The 13964-nt window shown below is 43.1% G+C and overlaps 1 protein-coding gene across 3 annotated transcripts in view; it reads left to right on the top strand.

The window, feature by feature from the left end:
* Window positions 1-2499: 2499 nt before the first annotated feature.
* Window positions 2500-13964, top strand: part of EIF2AK3 (eukaryotic translation initiation factor 2 alpha kinase 3) — a 32516-nt gene continuing 21051 nt past the window's right edge. The window contains exons 1-2 of one of the 3 annotated variants that reach the window (XM_078599458.1): window positions 2500-3525; window positions 9661-9790. In XM_078599458.1, the coding sequence (XP_078455584.1) occupies window positions 3356-3525; window positions 9661-9790 (300 nt within the window). In that variant the 5' untranslated portion in view covers window positions 2500-3355. The remainder of the gene's footprint in view (window positions 3526-9660; window positions 9791-13964) is intronic. The other 2 variants (XM_078599457.1, XM_078599459.1) reach the window with 2 other exon arrangements.

Raw genomic sequence — 13964 nt, 5'->3', positions numbered from 1 at the left:
TTAAAACGATACTAGAGCGTCGTTAAAGACGCCGGACGCGTTTTCAGTCACATTCGTGCTGTTACGGATGGCTCAACCGTTGGAGCAACTTCCGCCCATGAACTGGCCCACCCAACTTATTGGTTCTTTCGGTAAAGTCACGTAGAAGGGGAATAATAAAATAAAACATAATAAAATACAATTCTCACGACGTTTCGGCCACAACGCAAGCAGCCGTCCTCAGGTGAAGAACAGGTCTGTCGGAAAGACAGCGTCTGAATGACGCTGTCACCTGAGGACGGCTGCTTGCGTTGTTGCCGAAACGTCGTGAAAATTTTACTTTATTATGTTTTATTTTAATTATTTTATTTTTTCCCTTCTATGTGACTTTACCGAAAGAACCAAGAAGATGAATCCCTGCAGTCACGAAAGCGTTAAATCGAAATTGGCCCACCCAAGTTTGAGTCCTGGCCCTGGCTGAACGTGACGAAGTTGATAGTGGGAGATGCGACCCCGTGGGCTTCTCACGTTTCACCAAAATCGGCATGGCCATCGTGGTCGAACAAGCCCCGAAGGCTGGGGAATGGGAAGCCTTCACATCCTAGAAGTGACTGACAGTCGCTGTACATTGTTATATAAAAGCCCCATAACAAGATCATTGGAATGTTTTCTCATTCACCAAGTTCCAAAACTGGCGTCGGACGGCCCTGAACACACTGCCAAATTCGTGTCTACAAGGTAAAGTACATTTTATATTTGAGCTGTACGTTATCCAAATTAATGAATTTACGACGAGCCACTGTAATGGACCTCTGTCACAAATAGCTTTGCAGCTCACCGGATTCATCCAGTATTCTATGTCTGAGACGTATTTCGCAATCACCCGGCAGTAAACACCACTCGCTCTATCGACCCCATTGCGTGACCACCGTCGGCTGTTAATGGCGAACCAATTAACGGAGCGTAAAAGAGCAACGGGGGGACACCGCCTTGACCTCACTCACACCCCCTCCCTCCACTCCCCACTTCTCTCACGCATGAGATAACCGGGGCTGTGTGCGTAGAAACTGAGGCTGGAGGGGGAGTGGTGGCAGAGAAGAGGTAAAATCTGCAGCGCACGGAAAATGAACAAAGCCACCAATCACCACCAGTGCCCTCCCACCCGCTCCAACTCACTTCTGGCCATGTGTTCCGAGCCACGTACAAGCAAATGACGTCAGCCCTTTCAAGGGGGAGGGGCTTACAGCAGGGAGGAGGCGTGGTGGTGTTCAAAGAGGGCGGGGTTTAATGGGGGGGCGGGGCCTCATGAAGACTTCCGGTGGCGAGAGCGTTCGCTGATTGGCCCGCACGTGTGAATGAGAATGCATTGGACACGAGGAATCGGAAGAGCTGTAAAGCTCTTTCTCACGGACGTCCAGTCGGGCGGATAAGAACGTTACGACAACAAACAGTACAAAAAAACATTATAGGAGTGCAAAGTACAAGAAATGTAAATAAATCACCCAAACACTGACAAATACAACACTCAACCATCCCCCAATGCTACGAGACGAAGCCCACTGAGGTGTTAACTTATTTTTCAGAAGCGACCTGGCCACAAATGATAGCTCAACAAAGTGGCCCCATCATTCGGAGAAGATAACAACAGGTAGAGACTCAACGCGTTCGTCAAGAACGCGCTGCCTGGCCTTTTAAAGAGAGAGACGGGAATTAAAAAACACAATTGGACGTTTCGGGCAATGACCCTCATCGCAGAGAGATAGAGCGGATAATAAGAGTTTGGAGACTGCACATTTTACACCATGGGTCCTGATAAGAATGACATTTCAGAAATGTTTCCTGATGGAACAGTTTTTTATATTTTTTAACCGGTACATGAATAGTTACCTAAAAGTCGATACAGTGCTGTTTACCGGTGCAGTGTTTTGGGACCCTTTAACACGTTCTGGGGGGAGGGGGGAGGATGGAGAGGGGGGGGAGGAGAAGGGGGAGGAAGGGGAGGGGGGGAGGAAGGGGAGGAGGGGAGGGAGGAGAGGGGGGAGGGGAGGAGAGGGGGGAGGGAGGGGAGGGGGGAGGGAGGAGAGGGGGGAGGAAGGGGAGGGGGGTAGGAGGAGAGGGGGGAGGAAAGAGAGGGGTGAGGAAGGAGAGGGGGAGGAAGGAGAGGGGGGGAGGAAGGAGAGGGGGGAGGGAGGGGAGGGGGAGGAAGGAGAGGGGGGGAGGAAGGAGAGGGGGGGAGGAAGGAGAGGGGGGAGGGAGGGGAGGGGGAGGAAGGAGAGGGGGGAGGGAGGGGGAGGAAGGAGAGGGGGGAGGGAGGGGGAGGAGAGGAGAGGGGGAGGGGAGGGGGGAGGGAGGAGAGGGGGGATGGGGGAGCAAGGAGAGGGGTGAGGAAGGAGAGGGGGAGGAAGGCGAGGGGGAGGGAGGAGAGGGGGGGGCGAGGGGAGGGGAGGGATGGGAAGTCGGTGATGGAGGGAGGGGAGGGAGGGCTCGTAGTGGGCGTGTCTACCCGCGTGATGGGCGTGGCTTGAGCTGTCGTCACGTTGCGTGTGGAAGAGGCAACCAAGCGCCGCGCGACACGCGTCTGGACTTGACTCGCGCTTGCAGTTGCCACCTTGATGACAATCGCTGGGGGAAGCAGCAACAACAACAGCAGCAGCAGTCGCAAGCAACAACAGCGGCAGCAACAGTAGCAAGCAACAACAGCGGCTAACGTTAGAGGGGTGTGGCTGGGATGAGTTGCGGTTCGGGTCCTCCGTTTTGATTTTGCTGGGAGGGGGAGGCGAGAATTCTTGAGTTGTTTATGAAGTTGAAACCCAGTTTTGTTTCAAGTGGTGGCGGTAGTGCAGTTTAGTGGGTAACAGGCGATGGTGGTGCAGTTAAGTGGTGGAAAGTTGTGGATATTAAGTGCTCTGTGAGCCATTTCGTAGCTGCAGGTGGTTGTGGTGGAACACGTGTGTTAGTGAAGCACTGTTAGATGATGGTCGGTGTAACTGGCGTTGTGTGTCGCCTTTGCTTTGTGATTGCGTATCGTGGCTTGTAGTGGGATTGTACACTCGGTTTGGAATGGCACAGTAATTATCGATTCGTCTTTGCACTTCGTGTGTGTTGTTGATTGTAATAGGTGGCATCGTGTGTGAATTGGCTTGAGCACATGCACATCACTTGTGGTTGCCCTTGTTTGGAGGCGTTTACGGATAGTGTTGGTAGCTGGTTAAGAGTTGATCATCGTTGTTTGTAGTGAAAATTGGTGCTTTAAAAAAAAAATCTGCCATTGGTGCTTTCACGTTTTGATAGGTGCTATAGTTAGCGGTGCTTGTGGAGTGCCACCACCATCCGCCTCGTTTCACCCCCCTTGTTATGAGCAAGTGAATAATTGCTCATGGGAGCCCTGTGTACATGGGCCCTGTGTGTATGGGCCCTATCGTTGCTGCTGCTGCTGCCACCGCTGGTATTTGGCTATGCACCGGACCAAGATCTGGGGCCAGGACCGACTGACTCGGGCCGTGGTGGAGTTGGGATCCTCGCTGGGGGCAAGACGCCGAGCTCCAGGTCAGTCGAGGTCGTCTCTCTCTCATCTCCTTTCTCGAGAGAGAGTTAATTTGGGGGGGAAGACCACCGACCATCATTGTTCGGAACGCCGTCGTCTGCACGCACACCGCAACGCAGTTTCGTTAACCGTACAACGAAACGCGAACATTTAACATTCGCTCGTTTGCGTACTCATTAATACAAAAATTTGACCAGACTTTAAAAATATAGATACCGTGCCCCGTGTGTGTTTATTGTCCACGTGTATTATTTATTATAACACGCGGTTGAGCCATGCGAGCGAGTTGAGCGAATGTAATGGGACCCTGGGGGGGTGGGGGTGACCCCGTGAATTATCCGCGGTTCTAATCCAACAGCTCTCCCTGTACAAGTGTTGGCAGATCACAGATTTGTGAAACGAGCAAAACTTCACGATTGCAAATACCTTTTTTTCAATATATAAGGAGTGAGCAGTAAGTTGGATCTTCGCGCCTGATGCCACCCGGCGTTTTCCCAAAGACAACGGGGACAGGCACTCTGTAACAACTAAAACATGAAGAAAAACAATTTGGCCAGACATACACAATTGAGGAACTTTTAAACGTCTTTGAATGTACCCTGAAGATAATTGTTGAAGACACGCACTGTGGTAATACTGTATTAGTCGGTGTATACCACGATCTCGGAGTAAGGCGAGATAATTCAAAAGGGAATAAAAATGTTTAACTAGTTAACTATTTTTTTTTAATGTTCCCGTTTATAAAAGTTCATTTTATGACGTTAAAGACTTAGTTACTGTACTCAAGTGTCTTGTGCAACACTATAACCACACACACTGTTATTTTCTGGTGTTAGGCCTTGTTTACAAAATGAGATGTTATTCCATTGGATTCCCCCACCTGGTTTAAATAACGCTAGTAACCCCGAATACTGTGTAGGGTACAGTATTAGTCATGCAATGTGCAGTAATTTAATCAAACTGTAAGGCCATGTGCACAGTCACATGGCCTTGTGGTGTTGGGGTTGGCACATGTTTTCTTACACTTTGGCACAGCGCAGCATAGAGTCTGTGTGCGCACTATCGAATGTAACATGGTACTTATTGTTGCATTTGCCAAGTGGGGTTAAACATTGTGCTGATGTTTGTGCTTGTTAAATCTGATGTTAAACTAGCTGCATAACATGAACCTCCCAATGGGATGCACACGCAAATCCTCCTGTTGTTTGTACATTACCTTTCAATTTACTTTTGGGAGGGTGATTGTTACATTCTTATGTTCAGCTCCCTGTGCATTACATGCCTGCAGTGGAAATTGACAAGTGGTTTCGACTCTATGAGCATTATTTTCCAGAGCTTATGTAAAAAAAAACAGATTAATTTTTGGTCAATCACATACCGTACTTGGGGTGCATTTTGTCTGTTAGCTGCCCTTTCCAGATCACACTTCTTGAGTTTTCAATTCATGTAGTACAGTAATTGGAGTGGATGTTGCTACTTTAGAAGTCTTACAGGGTTATGGATAAGATTGGGGGTTTGGTTTGGGTTGTTAAATATAGAATAGTATTTTGACTTAACTTTCGTGGCTGCCTTAACTTAACCTGAGTGAGCGTACCGGCAGTCTATAATGTAGACTTATTCTTGGTTCTTTCGGGAATAAAATACAATAAATATATAAAACAGAAAGAACCAAGAATAAGTCTATATTATAGACTGGCAGTATGCTCACTCAGGTTTAGAACCAGGCTACAGTCTACATTATAGACTGCCAGTACACTCACCCAGCTTAACCATTGTTACAGTCTACATTACAGACTGCCAGTACACTCACCAAACTTAATAACCAGTCTACATTATCCACTGCCGTAGTACACTCCGATTAAGAACCAGGCTACAGTCTACATTAGTGGGTTTTAAAAAAAAAGTAGATATTTGTATGCACTTTATTTAATAATGTTTATACCTACGTGACTTTACCGAAAGAACCAAAGAATATATAATAGTAATCATACTTTAATGCTGTATAAACTAAGTAAACCTTCGCCGAGTCTCAATACTTTTTTTCTAGGATGGCAATACACTAGAATGAACGTTCAATTAATATTTTGTATCTGAGATGAAACTGAAATATACTTTGGGATAACACTCCGAGTTCTGCACAGATTGATTAGAGCTCGCAACCCAAACCTAGAACACCTGGTGCAGTATTTCCAAGCAGTTTCCCATGAAAGTATTAACCAGGCTCAACTCTGCATAGCTTCTTAAAGACCACAAAGATCAGGCCCAAGTCGGGTGATTAAGATAAAATATATTAGATTTGTGAGTATTCATAACTCAAGATCATCACTTATTAATCAGCATTACACATGTGGTTATCACAGAGTGAACATGATTCGGCTCATGTTTGAGACATTTCTGCTATGAAGAAGAGCCTTTTGTGAAGAAACTCGTATTTATTTTAGAACTGTTCTTGACGAATGTGCTCAAGATTGTTAATTGTGCTTGTGCACCACTGCCAATGCAGGGTCACCAAATAATTAGTTTTGCATCGCTACAAGTGAAATTGAATCGTGTCTCAGCTAAACCCCCAAAAAAACAAATTGTGATATTTTATAAGGCCTGACGGCTTGACATTGACTAAGTGCATATTGACACATGACTAGATGTGCACTTTTAACAAGCATTGTCTATTTAAAATCTGCCGTTCTTAATAACAAACAAAACCCAGTTATGTTTAAAGAAAATTACAGCATCTGAAAAGTCAGAAGTTACAGTTTTTTGTTTGCATTTAATTCAGGATCTACGTGTGGGTGATGTTTGTCTTTTCGGACATACGATTGGTTTAATTTAGTTTGAAGAAAAAAAGAAAACCCCATCGCTTTTTTCCAGGCATGCTTGTATTATTGACATTTTGAGTAACTTGTATCCATCCCGTGATATTTGGCTAACTGACACGTGATCACTGACGACATTGGTGTTGCTCTGTCTAAAATAAATCACAGATTAAAGTGATGATTATTACGTTTAGTATTCCACTTTATTGAATTTGCTCTCACTTTCATAGTTTTTAAAATAGAGCCATTGATGCAGTGGTGTCTCGTATTTATTCTAACCTGTTCAGCCTCATCAAGTGACCCACTCGTCCATTAACCCACACGTTACAGCGCATGTAAGCCGAGTATAGTGTGTAAATGTGTGTTCTCCTGGGTTAGGCCACAGTCTTGACTTGAAGATGCTTGGGCATTGTCCTTCCAAATATGAATGTATTTCTTTGGGGAACGGTGACAGTGGTTTTGCGCAAATCCCTTGGAACCCAGTGACCTCGGTTCGATTCCTGGCCACGGATAACATCGGTGGCGAGTTATCAGATAGCGGAACCAGGCTTGAACCTCCCCTTCACCAACCCTCACTACCAGCATGGTGAAGTATCGTCACACAGCCCCCATGGGGAGACTTGTGTTCAGGATTGGTTATGACAAAGGGCTAAAGGTATCTGTATTGTCGACTGTCAGTTTTACACCCAGAGATGTTTGTTTTAGCTCAAGTTCCTTTCCTTCCAACTAGTATGTCCGTAAAAAACGTTTGTCTACCTGCTGCATTTCAGCAATTTTTATGATGATATGCCTTGTTAAAAATTCCTGGCAGTATTTCATAAGTTGTTCGTAGTTTTAGACAACTGGCTTATGCTTTGTTTGACTCTCCCGTGCTGTTGACGAGTACAGTGTCAACATGCGTCACTGTTTGCGTGGTTCCTGTAAGAAAGGGGGACGTGTCGCTTCGGGGTTAAGAAGCATGGCTTATTGTGTCATGTCTCAAACGTGTTCTGGAATGAAACCGTAAATACCATGGACTCTGGAAAGAAGAAAACAACTTGAAGTGAAAGAAGATGAACTAAATGCTGAGCATATTCTTTGGCTCTTTCGGTAAAGTCACGTAGATAGTTTCAAATTAATAAAATAAACAAACTACGACGTTTCGATCACAACACAAGCGATCGTCATCAGGAGGAAAAAAGACCAATCGCTTGTGTTGTGATCGAAACGTCGTAGTTTTTGTTTATTTTATTAGTTGGAACCTATCTACGTGACTTTACCGAAAGACCAAAGAATATGAATTCCTGCAGTCACGAAAGCTTTAAGTCAAGATTGTACATGTTGAGCAGATTTGTTTAAAAAAAACCTAAATTCAGTCTAAGGAGATGTTTAGTGAACATAAGGTGTCTAAAATATGTCTGCTTCTCATACAGAAATTAAAATGGTCAAAAAATAACACGGCATTACTGCCGATTGAATGTTTCACTATACAATTTTGTAGTTGCCATAAATTGGCTTTCCTTTTTTTTACATGTAAAATATTTACATTTTTGTGGGTCCAAACTATGGAACGATTATCCCATCTGTTTTATTTACTTACAAGATCGAAATGTTTTTGTGTTATCCACTTGGCCTTTCATTCATGTCATGTTCTGCTGATATTGCGTATTTCCGATAAGGCATTTTCTTTCACCTGATGACTTGGCTCCATTAATTTGGATTTGACTTTTGTATGAAATAAATCAAACTAACCTTGTCCAATATCACTGACAATGTCATCAGCCATGACAAATCCACTGTTAGATGAAAGCCTTTTCTATGCTATAGCCATCTCTCACAGTCATGTGATCTATTCCATGGGTGGACCTATCGTGTACACACATCTCATATTCCTACTGCTGTAGACATATTCAAATACATCTGGCCATTTGCTTCAAAAGTCGAGAAACAACAGTTGTGACTGGGGTGCCACGGTGGCGAGATGTTAACTACCTCGCTTGGTATACAGAAGGTCGTTGGTTCAATTCTGACCCTGATGCCCGTATATTTGGAGTTTACATGTTCTCGCGTGGATTTTTCTCCGTGGCCTCCGGTTTTTCAATCCACATTTAGAAACATGCGTTTAGAGAATTTGGCTGCTATACATTTCCACGTGATAAGACACTATATATACTAGGATAAGCAATACACCAACAAGCGCTATGAAAAAAAAATCTGCTTTCCAATGCAATGTGTTTTACAAATTGAAATGGTGCATGTTGGAAAACTATAGTCACACTCAATACTGATTTTATTGAAATAAGTTTGTCATTCCGCTTAACGCGAGAACCTAAAATTCCTGTGTTGGCAGCCTTAAGGCAAGCAAAAAAGTCTCCTTTCCAGCATGCAATATATATATATTTTTTGGAGAAAATTTGACCCGCACTTTTAATTATTTTAACAGAAATAAATAGCAACTGTATGACTGACTACAACCTCAATTCCATCTGCAAGTCGCAAAGCAATATACAGCGCACGATGCATGTAGAAAATACCCGACTAAAATGATAGGGGGAATACATCTTATTTCAAAGCCTCTACATGTCTGCCACCAATCTCAATATTCCTATTTAATATTTTACAACACTCTTCCTCTAGGATATGAAGCCATCCATCCATTGCCTTCACAATATTCAAGCACCAATTGAGAAGAAAATAAGAGGGCCCTTGTAAATCAGTAGGGTGTCTAGATATGCAATGTCTTGAGTGACTTCACAGAGATTGTGCAACAGTGCATGTTTGAATGAGTTGAAGAGAGAGTGGGGCTTACGTGCCACTCATCCATCATCCATATATTCCAGGGAATAATTGACAACTGTAGGCACGGCTGTGGCAGTGAGAGTGCCAAATGTGCCACCGAGGCTAGTGTAACAATACGATTGTTTTGCCGTTGTTGGACACGCAAAAGCATTTTGCCTCTGCATGTCTTTACATGGAAACATTAAAACTCGGAACCTCCTTGTGAGAAGTTTGCTGAAGTTAAGGCATGTACACGAACAGACATTTTAACCATTTGGTCAATCCACAGCCGGATGAGGGCTTTCCCACAGCATGCGGGTGATGTTTTTTTTACAACACTTAACTACGCTTATCAGTGTAGGTTAGGGACGGCGTGGAGAATAGATGTGGGGACATAGAAGTACAGTACAAGAGTGGACTTTTCCACAGTGCCCCGTTGCTGCCTGCAATCTAGCCCGGCACCAACACGTGTAAATAAAAGCAGCAAAAAGTTCTGTGCTCCTGGACACGGCGATGGCGGTCGATGGCGGCGGCGGTTAACCTGTTGTATGCTGTGGGGCTTCGCAGCTCGTTGGTGATCATCAGCACACTGGACGGGCAGCTGACGGCGCTGGATGCGGAGAGTGGCGGTGCGCTGCGCTGGCGTCTCGATGCCGGTGCCGGCTCCTTGCTCGCATCGAGCATCAGCACCAACCAGGTGAGAGTGCGATCGCGAGCCCTTGATGAGAACGCATACGCTCTTAATTGTACACGGCCTTTTCGTTTGTCCGCTGCTGGATTAGGGGCTCCCCACGTGAAACGTGCGTTTTAGATTATGTAGATTATTTGGCTGCTGTAGATGTCCACGTGATAAGCCACTTTATTGAGATATTATTTGTGACCAGGTTGCTTCTGAAACCGAAGCTAATAGCTCAGTGGGTTTTATCTGGTAAAATAAAAATAAATTTTTCGTGATTTGCTTACCTTTCTTATACGTTGCACCTCTATGGTGTGTTTGTATAGTTTGTTGTAACTTTCTGACCCGCCTCTACTGGACATCTGTGTAAAAGAGCTTCATAGCTCAGCGGATTCCTCCAGTATAAATAGAGATTCTGATTCTGTCTCGCTGAGGTTATTTATCCATACTTAATGTTGGGGGGAACATGACAGTTGGGAGCATGGTTGAGCACAACAATAGATTTTTCTGCACTGCCTTCTGCTGGCAGCGTAGATTCGGAACAATCAATGACTCTTGTTTTGTGCACATTCCAAGCTCGGCTGCTTAGCTTTTGAGATTTGTTGATATCGGGCACATTGTTTGGTCATAATCCATAGCTTATATATTTACAATATATTGCAGCTCACTTTGGATTCATAGACATTATAAATATAGTTTGAGCTCAAAGTGCCGTAAAAACGGCACATACCGAGGCACCGATTGATTTGTCAACAGAAATTGATTATTATGCTCGGGACACACTCAGAATGGATAAGTTACGATTTATGCAAATGATATGCTCAGGTTACATTTAGGCGAATGTAGCAAACTAAATTGTACAAATGAGACGGCTAAAACAATAAAACAGGTATATGAGATGGGATAAACTATATTAAAGGAGTTGATTATTGAATCTAATTGCAACTCCAAATCGTCTAAAAATAACTGTGAACAAGAGAATTATACTAATATTTTTTTAATAGTTAAACATGTGTTAAATACATTCAATGAGTCATAAGGGAGAAGGTAAATATTTTGTATGTTGGGAGTTATGCAGATGCTAGGGTGGAATACAAACTGTATTTAATACTGTAATCGGATTAGTTTCAAGGTAGAGAGAAGCCATTTCTAAGCAGATAAGAAGAACAGCTTGGCTCCTTTTTGAGCAATGAGTCACCGGTACCTATGCATGGCCTTGCCAACCAGCTAAATGGTTGATGTACTTGCTGGTAAGGCAAGTAATATTTCTTGGCATAAACTCATTTGCTTTGTCATGTGGGTTAAACATAACTCGTTGCTTTTTACACCAGTCGGTTATTGTCTGTATATTATATTTACACAAGTAGGTTATTGTTATGGCTTTTATCCCACATTTATCCATTGACAATGATTCACTTAACATTTTCTCAGATAAGCAGACCCGTTTTGAGGTTGGAGCTTTCTCTGTGGCTTTAATTGCATAATCATGCCCAGCCTTTTTGTCAATCCACGACTGGATGAGGTCTTCCCTCCACCACCGTGCAAGTTGTGCGGGTTCGTGAAGGTGGTGACTTAGGAGCATAGAAATAAGGAACAACAATGCATTCTGGTGCACTATTAGGTAGCCACTGAACCTTTGCTATGCACTCTCAATCTAAATTGAACACTAATTTCTTTAGAACTTATTTTAGTGTTTAGTTTGTTGTCTTTCACCCGCATATCCAATTAGCACGGTTGGCGATGTAACGGTGAGAAAGAAGTTCAAGTGCAAGTTCCCGTTGCTGCCCATAATCTAGTCCCACATGGTGATCATTTATATTTGTATAGATACCAAGATCTCGTGGGAATCGGGCACACGCATGGGGTTAAAAAACTTTGTCAGAGGCAGCCACACTATCGCAAGGTGTATATTTATTTACGCATTCGAATGAATGCCCAAGTATAAGAGGACACGTTCAAAGTAAATGAGATTTTGCCTGAGTCTGCACTAGACTGTGGCCCATGTTAAGAGATGTTTCACAAACACTTAACAAGAGTGGGGAAAAAACTTCCTCCAGTGGTGTCACGGTACTCTTTGGTTTTTTCGGAAAAGTCACGTAGATGAAAATAAAATAAAAATGATTTTATTTAGTTTTCATTTTTTTTCATCTACGTGACTTTGCCGAAAAACCAAAGATTATGGATCCTTGCAGTCACGAAAGCTTCAAATCTAGAATGGTGTCACGGTTTCAAGACAAGACACACCACCTCGAGTGGGCAATACAATAGCAAGCAGAAAAACCAAAGATTATGGATCCTTGCAGTCACGAAAGCTTCAAATCTAGAATGGTGTCACGGTTTCAAGACAAGACACACCACCTCGAGTGGGCAATACAATAGCAAGCAGTGTTCCATGCTTAGGCTCAAAACGTCATGCATAACCTTGAGGTATTATATAATTTGGCACCAGGTGCTGGAAATCAGATTAATCATCTCCAGTGTCGCTTTTGAAAAATAAGCAATTATCCACCAGTGTATCAAGTTAGCACTTGCAATCAGAAAAACGAAATTATTCTTCAAATCTACCCAATGTAAAGATATTCAACATTGAGCTCAACTGTGTATGTTTGTCACTCTTATAATTGTTACTGTAAACACGAAACACCAGACTACACATCTTTTTGGGTATGTATTCAGTATGCTTGTACGTGGTATAACAGTGAACTTAAAATGTGCATTGTGACTACTGTAATTTATTACTTTTATTGGCCAGCTTGAACATTCAACATTTAACAGATGAAAATCAAGTTCGAGAAATACACGATTTATTTTATATATTCTGTATTTTGGGTTTATTTAGTGAATATAAATGGTGGTAAATCAGAGAAAGCATTTCGATTTTTATTGTTTTGCCTAATATGTTGTAAATATAAAGGGAATCGTGCACATTTTAACTTCACAGGTAACCTCCATTGTAGTTAAATAGTTCAACACTCGTCACAGCTGCGTTTTGGGCATGTAATTGTGAAACGGTTAATATCTTTAAATGGCTTTTTTCTGTTATAAGAGTACGTAAATGGAATCAAGCATGTACAAATTGTTTGCCTATAATTTATGTAAATGGCATGCAAATGAAATGATGTTAACTCTAGGATAATGCAATAAATAACAGGATACAAACCAGATGGACGAAGCAAGACAATATAAACGTGTTTGTAAAATAGGTCCAATTCAGTTGCATTCTGAATGATAACAATTTGTCTCATCGCCGAGAGATAAATTACGGCAAAATCCTACGACTGTACAGTCTACTGTGCCTTAATTTTCACGAGGGGGGGGGGAGTGGTGGCACAATAGTTTTTACACTGCGCTATGAACGCACCAACCCTTGTTTGATTTCTGGCCATGGCTAATATCTATGGTGACAGCTGAATGGGTCCTGGGTCCACGCTTCACAAACCGCACTGACCGGCGTGGTGAAATATTTTGATGAAACAACCCGCATAACCGATGTAGCATGGGGAGGCTTTCATCCAGTAGGATTGACAAATGGATGGAAGTCGTGTTTCTTTTCTAATTTAATGCACACCAAGATGTTGGCTCCAGTGAATGTGACAGCAGCTGACGGGGCATCCTGCATGCCCTCTGTTGGCTTGTCGGTGCATAACAGCTTGGGTCTTAGAAAAGCCAGCTTTTAGGGCCAGTTTCACAACTCGACTTAACAGCTGAATCACACTGCCTTGGTAATTTTCCACATGATTGGTAATGGAGACATTGGAACCTTTTAGTCGGGAAAAAAATATTAAAAGCAACATGTGGATTGGGCCCTGGATGTGTGATGTTTTTTTTACTTTGCTGCAGTAGTAGGTTACTGTGTAATTTATTTATGAAGAATCATCAATGAGTCATACGACTATTTTTCTGGAGAGTCCTGAGTGGAGATTCTTGGCAAGGATTGTTTGTGTGTTTGTGAGGAAAGAGCAGTACCTGGAGAAACATGCTGTGGAAATTCACGTTTTACCACTGTTAGAGGTCATCAGTATGGCAGTGCCGTGACCTCCTGCCTCAAATTGTTCCTTGGCTATCAAAGAAAATGCCTTCCCCAGTGCACTGGGGAGACTCCATAGGAAGACGTATTACGTCATGCTTCCTGATTGCTTATCAAGATGACATCGTGTCCAATCGATCAGAATCCACATAATCTGTATGCAATATT

Source organism: Lampetra planeri, chromosome 12 (genome assembly GCF_965212315.1).
Source record: "Lampetra planeri chromosome 12, kcLamPlan1.2.h2, whole genome shotgun sequence".
NCBI classification, from domain to species: Eukaryota; Metazoa; Chordata; class Hyperoartia; order Petromyzontiformes; family Petromyzontidae; genus Lampetra; species Lampetra planeri.
The sequence above is the reverse complement of the archived record's forward strand: the minus strand, read 5'-3'. Positions and strand labels throughout refer to the sequence as shown.